This window comes from Aedes aegypti, chromosome 3 (assembly GCF_002204515.2).
Source record: "Aedes aegypti strain LVP_AGWG chromosome 3, AaegL5.0 Primary Assembly, whole genome shotgun sequence".
NCBI lineage: Eukaryota > Metazoa > Arthropoda > Insecta > Diptera > Culicidae > Aedes > Aedes aegypti.
This window is the reverse complement of record NC_035109.1, coordinates 369,525,529-369,544,848: the sequence shown is the minus strand read 5'-3', so window position 1 is coordinate 369,544,848 and position 19,320 is coordinate 369,525,529. Positions and strand designations below refer to the sequence as shown.

The window sequence follows — 19,320 nt, the reverse complement described above, 5'->3', positions numbered from 1 at the left end:
AATGTTTCCTCAGGATTCTGTGAATCTTTCCTCAGGATTCCGTAGAATCCTTCCTCAGGATTCCGGAGAACCCTTCCTCAGGATGCCGGAGAATCCTTCCTCAGAATCCTGAAGAATCTTTCTCAATGGTTTCGGAGAATCCTTCCTCAGAATTCTAGAGTATCTTTTCCCATGGTTTTGATGAATCCTTCCCCATGATTTAGGAGAATCCTTCCCCAGGTGAGAATTCTTCCTCACACATTTTTTTTTTGCATTGCGGATATTCGGATCAATCAGCTTATGCTCCCATGCTAGTAGATTGCATTGAATTTATTCTCATCAACTTTCGTTATGCGTCGGATTCTTCAGTAGAGTTTCTCATGCGAGCTCACATCATATCTTCCGAGTACTGACTCGGATCGCCATCGGTCGACTGTCGCCACATGTCGTCCGTAAAGGCTTCCACCTTACAGACTACACTATGGCCTTCCATGCTCGAGTCATGCATTGGGAGTTCCATTTCACCACCGCCATCGGAGCTCCTCGAATCTTCCGTTGTCGGTCGCTTCCGGCCGGGTCGAACCGTTGACTTCCGCAGCTGTTTGCCTGCCGCTCGTGCTTTGGAGTATCGGAACAGCTTCGCCCGGCAGAATTGTTCCAACCGCTGCGAATCGTACGTAGTGTCCCCGAGCAGGACGATGTTCAGTAACAGGTGCGTCACGTTGGCAAACTCCCGGAAGCCTCGGGACGATTTCTGCCCTCGATTGATCCCGGTCCAGGTGAAGTTGTTCCAGAAGTCTCGCGTGAACAGGTAGTCCACGATGGTGTACAGGGCGTTGTCACCGTTGCTGGAGCAGTTGGTCGGGTGGATGAACTTGGCGAAGTAGTCCAGCTGAAATGGTTGATGTTATTCAGAATTCAACTTCTCTTATGGTTAGATGACAAGCTCACGTATTTCTGACAAATCACTGGATCGGCCAACCTGGTGTTGAAATCATCCAGCTCTGGCTCGATGCTGATTTTCTTGTGCTTCTCGACCTCCGCTTGTACGGGTGAAATGATCTCTTGGGCAGGTTGCGCCGCAACTGGATTGTGACCGTGGAATGCCTGACTTTGATGATCGAAGGTAGCCATCGAAAAGCGGTTTAAGTTTGAGCGGAAGCTTCTCTCGGCTGCGGCTTCGACGGCCGTCTGAACTAGTGAGTTGAGATCTGCTTTCAGATGGTGGATTTCGTTGCGGAATGCCGTGTGAGTGAGAATATCTGATGACAGAAGAATAAAAATCTGCGGACAAAAATGTGAAAAATCAGTACTTTACCTTTAGGAAAAGTCGTTGAGGCGGACGGTTCCGGGTTCCTTCGTCTGAGAATGACTTGAACAGCTGCTTCTGCCGAATGGTAGTCTTCGAACTGTTGCAGCACAATTACGGGGAAGCTGTCTGTTTCGATGCCTTCATCCAGCGCGGTTCCTTCCTTGCGCAGAGCGTAAATCGCTTCTCCGTTCATCAGCTTGGGCCACAACAGAAGGTCGTCCTTTAGCCAAGTCATAGGTACGGCCAGAACTTTTAGGGCTGAAGTCTTGGAGACGAATTCAACGACGGCAAACAGTTTTCCGAGATTTTGTTTCTTTGGAGGTGGAGGTTCGACCGGTAGGTCGTCCAAAAATGGCTCTCGTGGTAAATCAACCAGTGGTTTTTGTTCAACGACTGGGTGGATTTGTGCCGGATTCGGTGTCATTTGATTGCTTGGGATTAGTGGCAGCTTTTGGGTGGACATTTTCTCTTGCAATAGGCGATACTTCTCGGCGGCTCGCTGGATGTCCATCCAGAAAGCATGTGTCGCTTCAAGTCGTTCCTTGCACTTTTCGCAGAAGTACTGCACCTCCGATGCATTCGAGGGTTCCAACCAGACCCCAAAGTGTTTGTTGGCCAGCCAGGATAAGGACCGTTCCGCTATGGATGATCGATCGTTAGCGTTGAACATTCTGTCCAAGGTGCCATGACAGAGGCATAGGCGACAGCAGAGGATTTGCAGTGGGACGTTGTTTCTGGAATGATTGAAAGTCTTTCATAATTCAGGTTTATACCAGTGGTTGCGAGTCGCAACTTGCGACTTACATTTAAGTGTACAATCAAGTAAAGATTGGACTCGGAAAAAATGAGACACACAAAAAGATCACCAAAAATTCATTTTAAATCGGATACTTCTCAAATTTTCAGAGATTAAATAACTATATATTAGCTATGTTTTGGCATATTTTGTTTAATGAATTTCCTTCCCCAAGCTGAATGCTTGTACATTTCTCTTAACACTGCTCATGAGATCATGGGCGAGGTTTTGCCCATCTTGCTTACGCAATTTCTCCCAGTTTTTCTTCACAGCTTCATCGGTTTTGAGTGTTTTTTCCGCTTTTCTTCAACTTCTTCTTCATTATTGCCTAGTACTTTTCGATCAGACGAAGTTCTGGTGTATTTGGCGTGTTCGCCTCCTTCGGGACCACATTACAGGCTTGGCGTAATGGCACGAGGCGAGATCCGGCCAGAATATCGTGGGACCACGGTTAGCACGGAGGAAGGGCAGCAAGCGCTTCTGGAAACATTCCTCTCGATAAATCTGACCGTTTATGGTTCCGGTTGTAACGAACGGCTTGCTGTACCGTCCGCACTCGCAGATCGCCTTCCACAACAGGTACTTCTTCGCGAATTTGTCAATCATTTTCTTTCGGAACTTTTGCGGAACCTCCATGCGGGACGTACTGACATAAACCTCGAGGTCGGAGATTTGTTTGGTGTCCGCCTTGATGTATGTCTCGTCGTCTATGACGAGACAGCCTGGCCTGACCAGCCACTCACGGTACAGCTTCCGCGCACGTAATTTGGCCACCGTGTTTTATTTGTCAGTCCGGTTTGGCGCCTTCGTGACCTTAAAAACACGTACCCGTACGTTCGTCTGCTTTTTTTGTTTTTACAAGGGGGATATCTGCAAACAGATCTCTTCTGAAAAGGTAACTCAGGGAATGCGGGGATGGCGTACCAACGACGACTCGCTAAAATCAGCCCACGCATTGTACTTGAGCAATTCTTTTAGAATTGCTCAAGTGGTGTACACTGCATCGACATTACCCTTGGCCTCTGACCCTTATCTCCCCGGAACCACCTTACGGTATTTCTTCGAGAAGGGGCCAGTGCATATAGCACAACACGTGTAGCAGAAAAAGCCTAGGCAAACTGCTTTTTTTATCTTTATTAACGAGATTTTTAGCCCTGGGCTAGTTCATCTCGGGACCAACGGCTTTACTTCCCTTCCGAAGGAAATCGTCACTGAAATTTTTGGTGACTATCTCGGGGATGGGATTCGATTCCAGGTCCTCGGCGTGAGAGGCGTGTGTTCTAACCACTACACCAGGTCCGTCCCCAGGCAAACTGCTTCTCCTAGCCGACAAAAACAATGTTACAAGGGATTAGCCTCGGCAGGGCTAATCCTCTGCAGCCAACTCTTGGTCTTTTCTCGGCATGGAAGCATCACACGCTCGTGATATCACCAGGCATTGCATTTCATCTCATCTTTCGATCATCTGAGCAAGATATGGATCAAGGTGACAGCGTTTGAAAGAGGTTAAATTTGTGAAAGATTCGCACACACAACGAAAGTAAGTGAGCTGACATGTTTGGAATGAAGTCAATTTTTATTTTAATATTATTTCTTTCTTCTTCTTTGCAGCATTTGACTGATATCGGTTCAATACTCATTCATTCACTGCATAGAACATATCAAATTCTGTGTACAACGTGCCATAGAATCTGACCGCATATTGGGAAACTCGAATACAATATTTGTTTTGGAAATCAATTATTCTAGGACAGTGAATTAGTGTAATAAACAAAGAATTAAATAAAAACGTTTCTATTGTATTTGCCGGAATAAACGCAGTTTTTTTTATTTCATACATCCTTGGAATGAGAGGTTTGTTACTGATCCATGTACAGTGATACCTCCATGAGTCGATGTTCCATGACTCGATATCGACTCATGGAACCATACTAAAAACATAATTTCATGGTTACTACGATGGTTCCTAGAAGCAGCTTTCCAAAGAATTGCTGTTCCATGACTCGATATGTCCATGAGTCGATGGTCCCTTCAATATCGACTCATGGAGGTTTCACTGTACGATACAAATCTATTTTTTTACAAATATTTGTGTCAGGACTAAGACTAGGTCTTACTCATTGATTTGGAGAAAAATCATCTATCGCGTGTCGGTAATTTAGCCACATGTGAATACTGAAAAGTGAAGGTTCTGCCATGGATGATTATTAGGAAAACAGAAAATTCTCCACTGGTGCACTTATTGCTTCAAGTGTCTTCTGGTAGGAAACAGTCAAGTGACCGTAATAGGTTGACAATACAAGCTTATATTTGTTACGTTTTTATCACCTCTATTAAGTTCAATAACCGACCGAAATGCCCAACGTATCTCCTCCCCTAACTTAGTCATTAACCGTTCTTTTTCACGTTTTTTGTCTTCAAATTCGTTGGTACACTCAAGGATTAGCCTATAGTTTGCTAGTAGACAACACGTTCTAAAAATAGCTCTTTCCAGAATCGCAAAATGATATTGTTTCCAAGAAAAAGCTAATCAGTTCAGAATAACTAATCTCAAATTTCGTTAGTAAACACCAGTACCAGCGGAAATTTTATAATTTTTCCAAGACGTATCAAGATCATCAAGATGGAAAGATAGAATCATTTCAATGCGCTCTTGGATTGAGGATAATATCTTTTAACCATACGGAGATGATCTCTTTGATCAGATGAGATTGTAATGCCTGGATATCACAGCAACTAGCTCTTCACCGTTTAGGTCCAGAGTGTTCCGTTCGCGCCTCAGGGCTTCAGTGAATACTTCGCCGTCGAAGCGCGCTGTTTTCCAACCTCGGGCTTGGGTCGAGTTACATCGCGCTGCCTTCCGCCCGCCTGGTATTATACTATAGCGAATCGATTGATGATCGCTATGAGTATAACCGTCATCAACGCGCCAGTTCATGGTACCTAAAAGGTTAGGACTACAAAACGTCACGTCGATAATCGATTCTGCACCATTTCTGCGAAAGTTACTCACTGTACCCACATTTGCCAGATCTACATTTAATGCGGCCAGGGATTCCAACAATAGCTGGCCTCTTTGATTGGTGCAGCGGCTACCCCACTCCACTGCCCAATCATTAAAATCGCCAGCTATCACTACTGGCTGCCGATTAGCTAGTTCGGCTATCATACTGTCGACCACCTTGGGGGCGCGTAACAACTGCAAAAGAACACGGCGTTGATTTTTGCTATCGCAGAACCGTCCTGTCGTCCCTATTGCTGCTAGCTGTTGAGACCTATCCGCCACCCAGTTCCCGTTGTTGGCTGGTATGCGGTGTGGGTCCGATAGTAACACCACGTCAGTCTTGGTTTCCGAGACTGACTGCCAAAGCAGCTACTGGGCTGCATCACAGTGGTTTGAATTCAACTGTGTTACTTCCGTTATAGCTGCTTTGATACTCCTTTCTAAGCATCCACCTGGCTACGTCGATGTCACACTGCTCTTTGAGGGTAGCCGAGACCTCCGCTGCATCGGTGATTTCATCCCGATGTTTACACTGGAGAGTCGCTTCAGCAGTAAGGTATCTTACGTCAACCTCGTTGCCAAGTACTTCTTGTGCCAGTTGCTTATATTGGCGTCCTTCTTTAAGACTAGGATCATTTCACCAAACCTAGTTCGCCTTATGCTCCGCACGTCTGCGCCCAATGGCGATAACTTATCCGTGCTTCGCATCGCCTTCAGAACCTCGTATTTCGCTTCCTCCGTTTTAATAACGGGGGCCTCGCCTAAATTCCTACGTTTCGCAGTTTTTGGTATAGCGCTCTCCTTGGGCTTCGTTTTCGGTTTCCTCTTTTTTTTCTTATTTCCAACTCGTATCCACGGGTTGCTGTTGCCTTGCACCCGTGGTTCCTGTGGATGCACTGCCTGGTTCCGGTTAACCCGTGGCTCCTTTTTCTTGGCTTTCTTGGCCTTAGGATTGGTGTTGGCCTCTCCTTTGTTGCCATGTCCTCTTGATCGCGGGGCTTGGCTCGTGCCAGCTTTTCCGCTTTGGAGGACGGCCGCGTAGGTCACTTTTCCCTTAGCAACCATACGTCTTTTTGCCACGTATTCATCCCCGGAAGCTTCCCTCTTCCGCATCGCGTATCGAATAATATCATCAGATATATTCGCGTTGCCTGTGAAGGAAAACACTTCGGTCTGACACGACCTAGTGTCTTTTTGGCCTTCTACCTTGCCCAGTTGTTCCTTGGCTTTCTCGTAGTCCTGCTTTGCAGCTAGGACTGATTGTCGCAATTTCAGTAGACTTGTTTTCAAGTCTTTGCTGATATTTGTTTTGCTTTTAACATATTCGATGATGACATCAAGTTGCTCAGCAGCTACCTGCATTTTAGGGAGGTACTCCCTATTGCGATCCATGGCCTCGATTAGTCCCGGGCCATCGGTCACCACACATGTTGCACTGGAGCGGCCAGTGCCTGCCGTCGTCACAGTATCTAGGCTTTTGCCTACACTGTTTTCAATAAAGTTGGTCGCCTCCTTCCTTGGCGGGAACCTTAGCCGGTTACTGATAGGTCCAGAAGCCTCTCCTTCACATTCCGCTAGTTGTTTGTTTTGGTTGATCATCTCTTATGGGCCCCCCTAAGAGCCGCTATCCATCTCCTCTGGAATAGTCGACTTTATGATCCCATGGTTATCTATGCAAGCAGGGAGGCCATGCTAGGGTTGACATAGTCCTTTATGAGGTACTATGTTCAGAGCCGGATCGGCGTAGGTCAGGTAATGGCATCTGAGCCTACTCCCGCCCAGTTGGAACCTTTGCTTTCAAATCAAACACTTCTTCATCATTTTGCATTGAAAATAATCCAGACATTCGATGAACATTCTTTTATACGTGGATATGTCGTGTCAAATGAATGGCATGGTGAAATAACGTGTTAAACATGTAATTCGATTAAGATTTGACTTTGGTTCAATAGCAAAGCCTTTAACACAAAATTTCAGCGGGTTTTACATTTGCGAAATTAATCACTACACTGAAAACAGCATTGCGGTAAAAACTACCATGTTGATGGTTTAAATTAAATGCACAGCACCACTTTATTTGTGCAGACTACGCAGTGCATTCATTTTGAACTCTTCGTGTCGTTATTTTTACCATGGTGGCAATGCAAGACTGAATCAGTCAAAACTACCATGTTTCATGGTTTTATTGATGACAAATAAAAGTTATTTTTTTCAACCATCTCTTGCATTCAAAGTTACGACTATCGTGTAGTAAATTTTACTGATTGGGACATGGTAGCTACGAATACAACTTTCAGTGGAATTTTCAACCAGTAATTGCATTTAAAATAACAAAAGCCGTGTAGTGGATTTTACAGAATACATGTATTTATCTAAAATTATTAAATCCTTTATAACGATTCACGCATAATGCATTCAGATATGCAAATTTGTACAATATACCTATAGAACTGATCTTTATGATCGTCCGATATTTGGAAAATTTGTAATCTGATACATAATGCGTATATCTATACTAAATAATATATATTTTTTTAGTAAATAAATTTTGTATAATTATATTTTTAAGTTTTTGATAATTTGTACACACCTTTTTGGTCCGGTTCACAGTACAAAAAAGTACGGAATGAAATAGAATCTAATCGAATTAACTTAATTAATCTCAGACTTTATAGAACGGAGATGTAGTGACGCGTTGATCAAAGAACTGTTCCAGAACTTGAAGATTTTCCGAAGCCACTAACAGTTGGCGCGATTGGTGCTTAGCTGACTACATCCGGCTCGTTGGATGTGATGACCGTCTAACTAAAAGCTGCAAAACTTTATCGGGTGGAATGGGTGGTACGCGCTCAAGAGGAATTTACGTTTTTTTGTGGAAGATTCGCTAAGGCTACCGACGTACGAATACTGATCCGATGAGCCTTTCCAGTGGAATAATTCCGGCTCATGGAATCGGATTGAATAGTGGCACAACAGCGCGTGCAAGCATGCAACAAAAATATGTATAGCGCCAGCCCACGGTACAGTAAATAAAGTCACCAATGTCTAGAAAATAAAACCATATTATTGATGAAGTTTTAAAACATGTCTAACATGCTAACTTACCTTATACACCAAATTGATCTTCATGATGTGTCAGCAATTGAGCTAGAACACCATGGGGAAGCCACTTCCCAATAGTAATTTTCTATGAATTTTATCACGGGCTAAAATAACAAGGAAATATTATGATTTTCCCTATCATATCATAATCATACTTACCATCAATCTCTTGATCCTCATGTATCTCTGATCTGTCGCTACTTTGATGCTTCATTTATTTTTTTTTTGCTTTCAATAACAAAGTAAATTATCCACCTAACCATGCGAAAGAACTGATAGGCAAAAATGGCGTCCTTCACTGGGGATGAGCTTGAGATCTTTTTCTAGGTTGCAATTAATACCATGGCCATGGTAAAATCGAGAACATTATTCTTTTCTTATCACTACACATGTAGTCTATTTGACTTCAAAAAGTATAACTTTTGACTATAATAACAAAGTTGAAAGTACACAGTATTATAGTCTTATGACATGGTAATTTCAACAACATTGTTTTCAATATTAATACTATTTCATTTAATTTAAAAATATCTTGGAATAGTTGCGTTAACAACATTGTCATGATTAAGGTTACTACACCATTAGTTTTAGTGTAGTCAAGTCACAGTAGAACTCAACTAGTTTGCCTATCATGATATGGATTCTAATTTGCAATACCCGCGTGACATGTTTATTGACGTGCATCTATAATGGGTGCGTGGTATCAGGAAATCAAGGAATCGCTAATAAATACATCAAAGATTTCGATAATTTGTAAATTGACGAGTACATCTGAATTTCGATTGCCTATAGCGACTGGTTTTACACCATCGATTAATGTGTTGTACAATGAGTAAAAATTCATGTATAAAACACGTTGATTGAGCTTGTAGAATGTTTTCAGTGTGGTATTACGTACTCACTGGGACAGAGCCTGCTTCTCAACTTAGTGTTCAATGAGCACAGTTATTAACTTATTATTAGAGTTTACTTTGCCAAAATTGCCATTTTCGCATTTGTTCATCGTGTGAAAAGTACGACTATACTCTATGCCCAAGGAGGTCAAGGAAAATTTTATAACGAAAATATTCTGAACCTGGGAGGGAGAAACCGATACAAAATTTATGTACGTCAAGGTGAGCTGAAATTTCTGTTGTCACGAACTGTCACAGTGAGCCCGGATCGTAAAAGTGGACAAACACGGAAAAAGCGCGTAATTGAGCCAAAAATATTTTTGCATTTTATCGAAATTGATATCAATCGATGGAAAATCAATTTCTGCACGTCCAAAAGCAATATTACGATTGAACATTTTATTTTGATTAAATATAAAGTATTGAAACACGCATACTTTCACTCTTTCTAAATAAAATGCACCGAAAACATGTTTGTCCAGGAAGATCGAAGGTGCACTACAAAAGAAAACTAGCGATTTTCTCCAAGCCTGCCTTGATTGTCGTTGGTGAGCTGGAGTTATCTTGCAGTTTGGAAATAGTAGTTTACGGAACAAGTTGCAGAATGATGATTTTTACAGCACAAGTCGTAAATTTATCCTACGAGGCTTGCCGAGTAGGATAATTACGACGAGTGCTGTAAAAATCTAGTTCTGCAACGAGGTACGTACAACATTTTTTGCAATTTCGTAGAAGACCATTTAAGGTTATCAGAAATTATGTCGGAATGCATTCACCATTATTTTACAATTTCTGAGAAATTGTTGTGTTATGATTCATTACGTATCTCAAAATAGTTGCGTAATGAGAAAGCGTTGCGTAATGAATCATTACAGCACTGGTTTCAATTAGGTAATGACTATTCCCGCACTGTATACTTCAGTGCAGGAAAGTAGGCCGTTTCATGACAGATTGGCGTTATGAAAAACAGCCTATTACGATGAGAAATTGCAAAAAGTGTTTTTTCATATTTCGTGTGTAGTATTTGTGCCTCCCTCCCAGGCATTGAAGACATGAGCGAGCTTGATGAGCATGAGCATTGAACAATCAAAGCGACCTTATGCTGTGATCGAACTGAGCTACTCAGTTAGACGGTTGTTAGCGATCATGAAAGCTCACTGCACGGATAAACAATGAGCTTGAAATTTCACTACACTGATAAGAAAAACATAGTAACGGCAACCATGTCAAGGTTGAATTTAAAAATGTTGTACCACTTGGTTTCAACGGAAAATGGAACATGATTGGTAGAACAATATCGTTGTGAAATTTACTATGTTTTGACAACCAATTTTAACGTTGTAAGCTTTACCATGTCTTTATTCATAATTACCATAGAACAATAGTAAAATTATCCACCGTTGTTGTTGTCGCATGGTAAATCGAAGTTGCATATAAAATGTCAACAATAAGAAATCAAACAGCAATTATGTTCAATTTATTTACTCCTCTTTAATACAGATGTGTTCTTACCATACATCATTTTGTTTTTTATCTATGAGATCTCCAATTTAGTCACGTATTTTGTCACCAAAAGTCTTTCTGTTCAGCAAAAACATAACGGATTCCGCGCTGTTCCTGCTGGTTGGGATCGAACTCTATTTGCCGATTGGCAACAACTTGGTCCACGACGATACGCTGCTGGAAGGTACAATACTCGGCAGGCCGTGGTCACTTTGGTACTAGCGTTGATCAGCAAAAATGCACCGGATGGAGTGAGTCGACAGCGTATCTTGCAGAAAGATTTCATTTTTGCCTGGAGAGCTACCGGAACGTCGAACAGTATACCCGCTCAGAGCGTGGATAACCTCGTCGATACACTCGACCTCTTCATAGTTATCAATCGTTTCCTTCGATCCATTGGCGACCACCACGGAAACATCCTCCGGGTTGAAGTGACTTGTCCAGTATGTGATAGATTTCGCCCACTCACTCCGGCAAATTTTCGTTTTTCGAGTCGTCACCTTGAGTTTATGAATAATATTCATCAACCTGTGAAATTTAGCAGAAATTAGTTTACATAGTTCCAACTAGGGTATCACTTACCGACATTATTTCGAGGCAAAGGTGCAAAAGTTGGTTGAAGAATTTGTTCTTACTGTTTCAGAAGCTGCAGTGAAAAATGGAGTATTTCGAAACACTTTAGCCAACTACGTTTCATAGTAATATTCACTATTTGAATTATCACCGATTCGTGGTTGTCTTTACTATATTTCGGTTCCTATAATTGTGTTCGTGGTTATGGTAACTATTTTTACAGCATAGTAAATATAAGAACGGCTTGATATTTAAACACACTATTATTTTTCTATCAGTGTAGGCAACCCCAAAGTGCATGCACTGTGTAGGAGGTTGAAATCAAAGCAAACCAAATTGATTTGTAAACGTCAATGGATTTGCAAAGACGGGCTTTGAAGGAGTTCTGTTTTTAAAGATTTGCATTTGGATTGTATAAAATTTTACGGACCACAAAATTATACCAAACTAAGACATTAATGCAGATGAATCCCATCCGGAATCTAGCGCACGAGCGTCCATATTTGTACAACATTATGAGTTACGAACTGTGATAATTGTGATTTGAGGCAGCGTCCATTTATTAATTAACGCCATTATGGACAATTTCATATCCCCACAATGCTCCCAAGAATGCGATTAGTATATTTTTTTAAAGTTTTTGTATTCGTCATAACGCTGAAGCCGACATCTTATTTTAAACTGATGCGTTCCGGTGGCGGTGGGGCCTGGGCCGTAATTTCAATACATCAATAATCTTGAAATGGAATCCGAGTGCCGTTACACATTTCTACTGAAAATTAATACAATACTCTATATAGTAAAGACTCCTTTTCTCTGAATTATCACGGAAAAGCCCCACATGGAGAAAAACATACTTCTCAACTTGTTACCTCAATCCCATATAGCACCTATAGGTGCCCCGCATACTGCCAAAACTTTATAAAATAACTTCAATTTGATCAAAGGACTGTCATGCTCAGTTGGTTTTTACCTGGGAGGGAGAAACCGATACGAAATTTATGTACGTCAAAGTGAGCCGAGATTCTGCTGTCACGAACTGTCACTGTGAGCCCAGATCTAAAACAATGGACTAAGAGCAACTTTAACGGTGCGCGACTAAACTAAATTACATTGCGCAGCATCATTACGCTGATCCGTACCGGGCGCTGCTAACCGGGGTAGCAAAAAGACAGCGCTGCTTTCGGGAAGCATCGGGTGAGCAAATTTAGTTGCGCGATAGTAGCGCTGCTATTCGATTTTAATTTAAGCATACAGTGGGAGTTCTGAGAATCTGGTGGGAATTTTGAAAATTTGATGCGCATAAAGTGGAAATTATGAAATTTTGGGAATTCGGGTAAAATTTCAAGGTTTTTTAAGAATACTAGGAATCTGATGTGATTATTGGGAATCCGGGAGAAGTGGAAATTATGAAATTTTGGGAATTCGGGTAAAATTTCAAGGTTTTTTAAGAATACTAGGAATCTGATGTGATTATTGGAAATCCGGGAGAAATTTTTGATATATTCGATTCCTCGAAAGAGTTTATCTTTCAGGATTTCACCTCGAATCTTTGGGATTCCAACCGGAAACCTTGAGATTCCAACTGGAATCCTTGAGATTTCAACCGAAATTCTTGGGATTTCAACAAGAATTCTTGGGATTCCAACAAGAATTCTTGGGATTCCAACAAGAATTTTTGGTATTCTTACCGGAATCTTTAGGATTCCAACCAGATTCTAACTGGATTCCTCGGGATTCCGACTGGAATCCTCGGGATTCCGACTGGAATCCTCGGGATTCCGACTGGAATCCTCGAGATTCCGACTGGAATCCTCGGGATTCCGACTGGAATCCTCGGGATTCCGACTGGAATCCTCGGGATTCCGACTGGAATCCTCGGGATTCCGACTGGAATCCTCGGGATTCCGACTGGAATCCTCGGGATTCCGACTGGAATCCTCGGGATTCCGACTGGAATCCTCGGGATTCCGACTGGAATCCTCGGGATTCCGACTGGAATCCTCGGGATTCCGACTGGAATCCTTTATCAAATGTGACAAAAAAATCGATTGAAAAGCTATTCATGCTCATTCAAAAGTAATGTCACAATAGAAACTTTTGTTCTGACTGAATATAAAGTATTTGAAAAGCATCATTTTACTTTTTCCAATAAAAACGAAAATGAAATGCATAGAAAACTTTGGCCCTTTTTCCATGTTTGTCCAGAACGATCTAAGGAACACAACAAATGTAAACTAGCGATTTTCATCAAGTCTGCCTTGATTGTCGTTGGCAAGCTGGAGTTTTCTTGCAGTTCGAAATAACTTTGTGTCATATTTCGTGTGTAGTATTGGTGCCTCCCTCCCAGGTTTTTACTGCTGAACTCCACTGATCAAGCAGAGAGATGATGATGATCGTCAACACTCAATGAACTTGACAACTCACGACCTACTGTTTAGCTGAGCATCAAGTTACCCTAAAATCTACTGATCTTTGCTCATGAGCTGAGCATTTTCAATGTCCCTCCCAGTTCTGAACCAACCGGGAATTGAACCCAGACACCCTCAGCATGGCTTTGCTTCAAAATCGCGGACCCGGCTAAGGAAGGCCCCTCAAATCAAACACATAGATCATTATGTATGTTTCATGAATAAGAGATGTGTTATTTTCGGAGGCACTTCCCGTGGATCATCTTCAAAACTTAGAAATTCCACTCGTCTCAGATTTTTCAAAGGTATCTATCGGTTATAAAAGCATGATTAAACCTAAGATGTCATTTCACGACAATAATTATTGTGACATCGTAAGCGAACCCTTTGCATATGACTCTTCCCCTATAAAGTGCCCGGTACTCACCTGTAAAATAGAGTCGGTTCCTGGTAATCCATTGCCGGCGTTGTTCCCTTGTCGACGAAATGGGCGTTGCAAACTCGAGCTTCCAGTGGCGACAGTCCACCGGTGCCGGCTCGAATGGCGTCACTCCAGTGAGCTTGCAGCAGTTCATCTCGTGGAAGCGGTGTTGTCCACTCGACGTGCCGATTGCTACATCCGGGAATGCAGCAGAAGAACGATGACGACATATTGGACACTGATTTTACCAGCTAAAATCGAGAACCGAATTTCGTGCAAAAATCGATTGATGCTTGTTTTGCAAAATTGTTGACGAATATGCAAGCAAAACAAAAAGGTTAAACGAATGTGATGACAACAAAAGCTTTACACAGTGAAAAATAAACTATAAAACACTAATGTTATTTTATTATTGAAGTCAGTTTTCTCAAATTTTCAGGACTTTAGCGCTGTTATCTTGGTTTAGGAACTACATGCATACAATATATCGCATATAATGTAAAGAATTTTAGTAAGATTCTTACACAAACATTAACTTGTTTAACAAAAACGACATGATAATTTTAAATAAAGTGAATCACCACCAGCAACACTGGTCTACCCGACCCATCGCCATAAAATTCATTTTGTGTCGGATCGGAACAGCATCATGCCATCCCTTTACCTTGCCGTTCGTTCAGTGTCAGTGCCGATTCGATATTCAGTCGTCCGTTCCGACATCTTCTTTTTTTTTCGGCAACGAGATTTCCCTGTTTTCAAAAAGCGACCTCCGATCCGTGACGTGGTGAGATGGCGAAGAACAACCATCTACTGATACAAAGCGATGTGAACAAAGATGAGCAGCTTATCTCGCTGGTGGAGCAGAATCCGGTACTGTACACGCAAACCCATCCCAAGTACATGGACTCCAAGTACAAGCAGAAGGTTTGGGAAACCATCGGAGCGTTCGTAGAGGAGGACAGTGAGTATATGCTCCCGAAAGTATGCAATGTGATACAAAAATGCATTCCATATCACGTTATTCTAGCATTGGCTTGTAAAGCCCGTTGGTACAACATTCGCGACAACTATCGCAAATCCCTCAGGAACAACCTGACCCGTAGTGGTTCCAAGAAGGCCAAATTGTACAAATACACCACACAGTTAAGCTTCCTCAGCAACTATGCGGATGAAGTTATTCGTGAGCATGCCACGATCAACATTGACGACCAAGAGACTCGATCGACGCTCCCTTCACCTACCCGTGCACCGACCCCACCACCTGCCGAGGAATCCGTTGAAGAACCCACTCAGGATTCGGAGCACGAGGAGTTCCTGGACGACATCGTCATGAAACATGAAACCAACTATTCTGAGAATGAGTTCACGAAAGATCCTCTAAACACTTCAAAACCAGCTATGCCATCAACCGTCAAAACTGCAATTGATAACGCCAGTGTCTCGGGGCCCCAGACCAGAATCATCCGAAGAATTCGGCGACCCATGCTCGAACATTCGGAGAGCGAAAGTTCCGAGCGAGTGTTGGATCTGCTGGTGAGAAAAATGCTCACAACGGCGGAAAATCGTGATCCGGTGGATGCGTTCCTGGCGGGGATTGCCCCAACGCTGAAATCCCTACATCCATACTACCAGAATCTGGCCAGGTCGGAAATCTTCGCAACCGTACAAAAGTACGAGCTCAAGATGCTAACCGAGCCGCCGCCGTTATGCAACTCGAATCAACGGTCTGGAACGTGAATGTGGACTGGCTCCAGCAGGGGTGGAATTTAGAGGATAAAATGATATGAGACTTTTGTTTAAGACACCTATAGACTGAAAATAAAAACGATTAATTTACTTTCAAATCCATGATACCGTTGTGCATCAATACCCGGATGCTTAAGGTGCCACAAATATCCTAACTTCAATATGAGCGTGTTGTATTAGAAAATCCCCAATTTAATATTGCTTCATAGATTGCTTCAAGCCAGATCTTCACGAAAGTGATGGAAATTTTGGTAAAAATCATGATTTAAACACAAATGAATCAAATATTGAAGCATGTCTTGGCTATTCATCATCAAACGTCAACATCCCACCGCAAAATCGCTAGTGTTTAAAGGGGATTTTAACCTCCAAATTGCCAAATAACCTCCAAATGATCACCTCCAAGTTAGTTCTAATACACTCCGTTATATGAAATATGGTGGCGCGTCGATCGTCGCATGATCGTTAAACAGTCAATAAATCCGAACAAATTAGGCAAATGGTGTCTTTAATTCCGGACACCTTTGGATCGACATCCGGACAACGGTTCTAGAGCATACAACATCTGTTAAATTTTAATGAAAATAATATCAACACGCAATATTATATAACAAACTTTAATAAACTTGATATCCACGTTTGCCGCACAATGGCAAAAAGAATAACACATATGTAATAATAGTGGTTTGATTACCTGAGTTGAAGCACACGTAGTTTGAACTGCATTCGACGCAGCTCGAACAGCTATTATTGAAGATAAATGCAATTTATCCTATTACCAATTGCATTCGGAATACTCACTATCCATCCATAGTTGGTTTTCAAGTATTCACTTATTTTTTCTTTTGGGAATCTCACACTAGTAAAACGGGGGTCCATTACGCTATGTCCGGATCCTATAACTCTGGCTAATAATCCCGAACAGTCTTTTTACACATCTGTAAATGTATATTTTCAACATATTTAAGTATAGTAGAGTCACCGAACTTCCAAAATACAGTGGCCCAATTTCATATTCGTACAGGATACTGTTTTCACATCAAGTTAGTAAATAATTATTTAATGATGTATTGAGTTCAAAATACTTTATCCACATTGAAGGTAATAGGTGTCATCTATTATTAGCCAATCACAAAATGTTTCCATTTACATTCATCTTTGAATTAATAGAAAAATATTGAATTTATGTCTAAAATTCACCCAATTCCATATTCGTACATCTACCAAAATTCAATCGTACAACATTCAAAACTAAATTTAAAAGCTCTATTTGATTGTTGAAGTGCTTTATTATGATATTTAGATGTAGTGAAGTACATTTGGACAATTTATTAGCGGACATATATGAAATTTAGGTAAAATCATGAGAAATGCCAGTTTTACAAAGGTTTTTCTATAAAATTCAATAATTCGAACAATAACGTTCATTTTTGTCATTGGATCCAATCTATTAATTATATTCGTGAGCTTCGATAGAAATTAAGTTGAATTGTATACAGTTTACAGAAATCATAAACAGTTTTTATCCCTTTTGAGTTCAGAAAATTGTTGTGCCGTAACTTCAAAACTCTTCTAAAATGATATTTTTAATCAATGTTAGCCAAATATTCATTCTAAACAACAGGGTAAAGGTTTATTTTGAACTTGTCTGTAAAAAAGAATTTGAACTACGAACTTCGTTTTACAATAAAGTACCCTAAACTGCGCTGTACATACCTCCACATAATTGATGTTATCGCAATATTCAATTATCTTTGAATTAATACTAAAATTATATTCAAAACTGTACCCTATTTTGCAAATCATTGATTTTATAAGAAAAATACAAAATAACTTGACTGAGCAGAGAGCATTAATATACTTTTTACTAGAGAATATCATATTGTTCTCATCATTTTAAACACGTTTGTGTTGCGGTTACGGCAACAACAACTATTCCGTAAATCTCTATAAACATGTTTGGTAGTAAAATGTAAATCTATATAAATAAAAATGGAGTGGTGTTTGTATGTCACGAAATGGCTCGAGAACGGATCAACAGATTGACGCAAGTTTTTCACTGTTACCCTCCACAAGGGATGCGACGTGATCGTGCGAGGAAAAAGTTCAGGAAAGTCTCCGGAATAATGGGGAAAACGGGAGAAGACTAAGGTGTCATTTTGTATGGGGGATTTCTTGACGTTTTCCAACAGCCTACTTGATGGCAAGACGAAGTTTGCCGGGACCACTAGTTAAAAATAATAATTACGCAATGTTTTGATAGGAACATTAACTATGGATTATGTATATCCACAGACAAGTATATCTATTTAGAGGGATTCCACGGAGGCATGCAAGTCGATTCTGATCGACCTGATATCTGAAACTTTGCACAGTTTTCCAGTTCCATCTAAATCGTCATTTTCCGATATCAAATCTTCAAGTTGAGTCACGACTAACTTTTCAAAAGGGTGTATGTGAAAATGGTTCAAAAATATTCAAAAAGCTGCACAGCAAAAACGGTTCGTTCGATTGTTAGACAATTAAAGAAACAAAGTTAGACAACTAAATAAAGATTCAAAAAAAAATACAGTAAAAAAAATTTTTTTTTGCATTTAAAAACATCATTTTTGTCACAAAAACTCAAATATCTCAAAACCCTATCGGAATACCAACGTAATTTTTTGAGGGAAAACGGTTCATTATATTAGCTATCCACCATAAAAATTTGGTGATGTTATGACATTTCAAATATTTCACAAATTTGACACTTAGTGAAAAAAAAAAATTGTTTTTCATTGTTAATTTTTTTTAGGATCGCAGTTTGTTGCTGAATTTTTTGTTAAGGGTACCACATGAGGTTAACAAGTTGTTTTCATGATATTTTATTTAATTATTCATAACTATTATAGCATCTATTAGAAAGTTAGACGCGATCCAGTGTTGTGATCTAAAGTCTTGATAGTGTCATATTTTTTATTGTACGTAACTGAAGAAAAATTCTCTCAATAGTGTTGAAACCTTTTGATAAAAGAAACCTATAAGAAATCTAATATTGAAGACAAAAGCTACAAAAAAAGTTTTCTATACAGGTATACGACTAGTTTACCTGCAAAAAGTTTACCTCGTAGAGAACAAGGCGGGTCTATACCCAGGTGATCTAGTATACGTAAAGCAGGTCGGTTTTCTCGGCGCTGGTTTTCTCCACAAAGTTAAAATCTGATTACACCTGGTTATAGACCCGCCTTGGTAGAGAATAGACTTTGTTAATCATATTTGGGAGAAAGCGAGTAACTTCAACAACATCAAAAACATGATAGGTACATACCATGAACATACTCACGAAAAAGCTAAAAATATACTACCACTATGGTTATAAAAGATTTAATTGTAAAATTTTTCTTCAGTCAAGCAAACGACACCAAACTAGTCAGTAAAAACTTAAAAGTGATTTTGTTTATTAAAATCTAACAAGCAACATGAGTAGTCGCTTTCTCAACTGTTGCAGGCCGTTTGCAGAAAAAAAGTGTTCGAAAGAGCTACGAAATCTCACCGAAAGCACCATAGATAAACTGAAAGCGGCTGGTTATGCTCCAATGTC

At 40.6% G+C, this 19,320-nt stretch overlaps 2 protein-coding genes and 1 long non-coding RNA gene across 3 annotated transcripts; 1 reads left to right on the top strand and 2 right to left on the bottom strand.

The window, feature by feature from the left end:
• Positions 1-291: 291 nt before the first annotated feature.
• LOC5568443 lies at positions 292-14,674 on the bottom strand. The gene is made up of 4 exons (XM_021850591.1): positions 14,001-14,674; positions 1,298-2,025; positions 931-1,241; positions 292-871 (listed from the first exon to the last, which is right to left on the bottom strand). Exons 1-4 carry the CDS (start codon positions 14,222-14,224, stop codon positions 368-370), a joined length of 1,767 nt encoding a protein of 588 aa, XP_021706283.1. The 5' UTR covers positions 14,225-14,674; the 3' UTR covers positions 292-367.
• LOC110678064 lies at positions 6,847-9,132 on the bottom strand. Its single transcript, XR_002501430.1, has 3 exons — positions 8,353-9,132; positions 8,197-8,297; positions 6,847-8,136 (listed from the first exon to the last, which is right to left on the bottom strand). It is a non-coding gene; the product is annotated as an uncharacterized LOC110678064 (long non-coding RNA).
• A 2-nt stretch (positions 14,675-14,676) lies between the features above and the next one.
• LOC5568446 lies at positions 14,677-15,845 on the top strand. Its single transcript, XM_001652227.2, has 2 exons — positions 14,677-14,955; positions 15,022-15,845. Exons 1-2 carry the CDS (start codon positions 14,784-14,786, stop codon positions 15,729-15,731), a joined length of 882 nt encoding a protein of 293 aa, XP_001652277.1. The 5' UTR covers positions 14,677-14,783; the 3' UTR covers positions 15,732-15,845.
• The last annotated feature ends 3,475 nt before the right edge of the window (positions 15,846-19,320 follow it).

Excerpts from the sequence above, each read along its gene's own strand:
- LOC5568443 (XM_021850591.1), bottom strand. The coding sequence starts at position 14,224 with ATGTCGTCATCGTTCTTCTGCTGCATTCCCGGATGTAGCAATCGGCAC. Across the intron at positions 1,242-1,297 it reads CTCAACGACTTTTCCTAAAG|ATATTCTCACTCACACGGCA; the intron begins GTAAAGTACTGA and ends TTCTGTCATCAG. Across the intron at positions 872-930 it reads CAGTGATTTGTCAGAAATAC|CTGGACTACTTCGCCAAGTT; the intron begins GTGAGCTTGTCA and ends CAACCATTTCAG.
- LOC5568446 (XM_001652227.2), top strand. The coding sequence starts at position 14,784 with ATGGCGAAGAACAACCATCTACTGATACAAAGCGATGTGAACAAAGAT. Across the intron at positions 14,956-15,021 it reads AGCGTTCGTAGAGGAGGACA|CATTGGCTTGTAAAGCCCGT; the intron begins GTGAGTATATGC and ends ACGTTATTCTAG.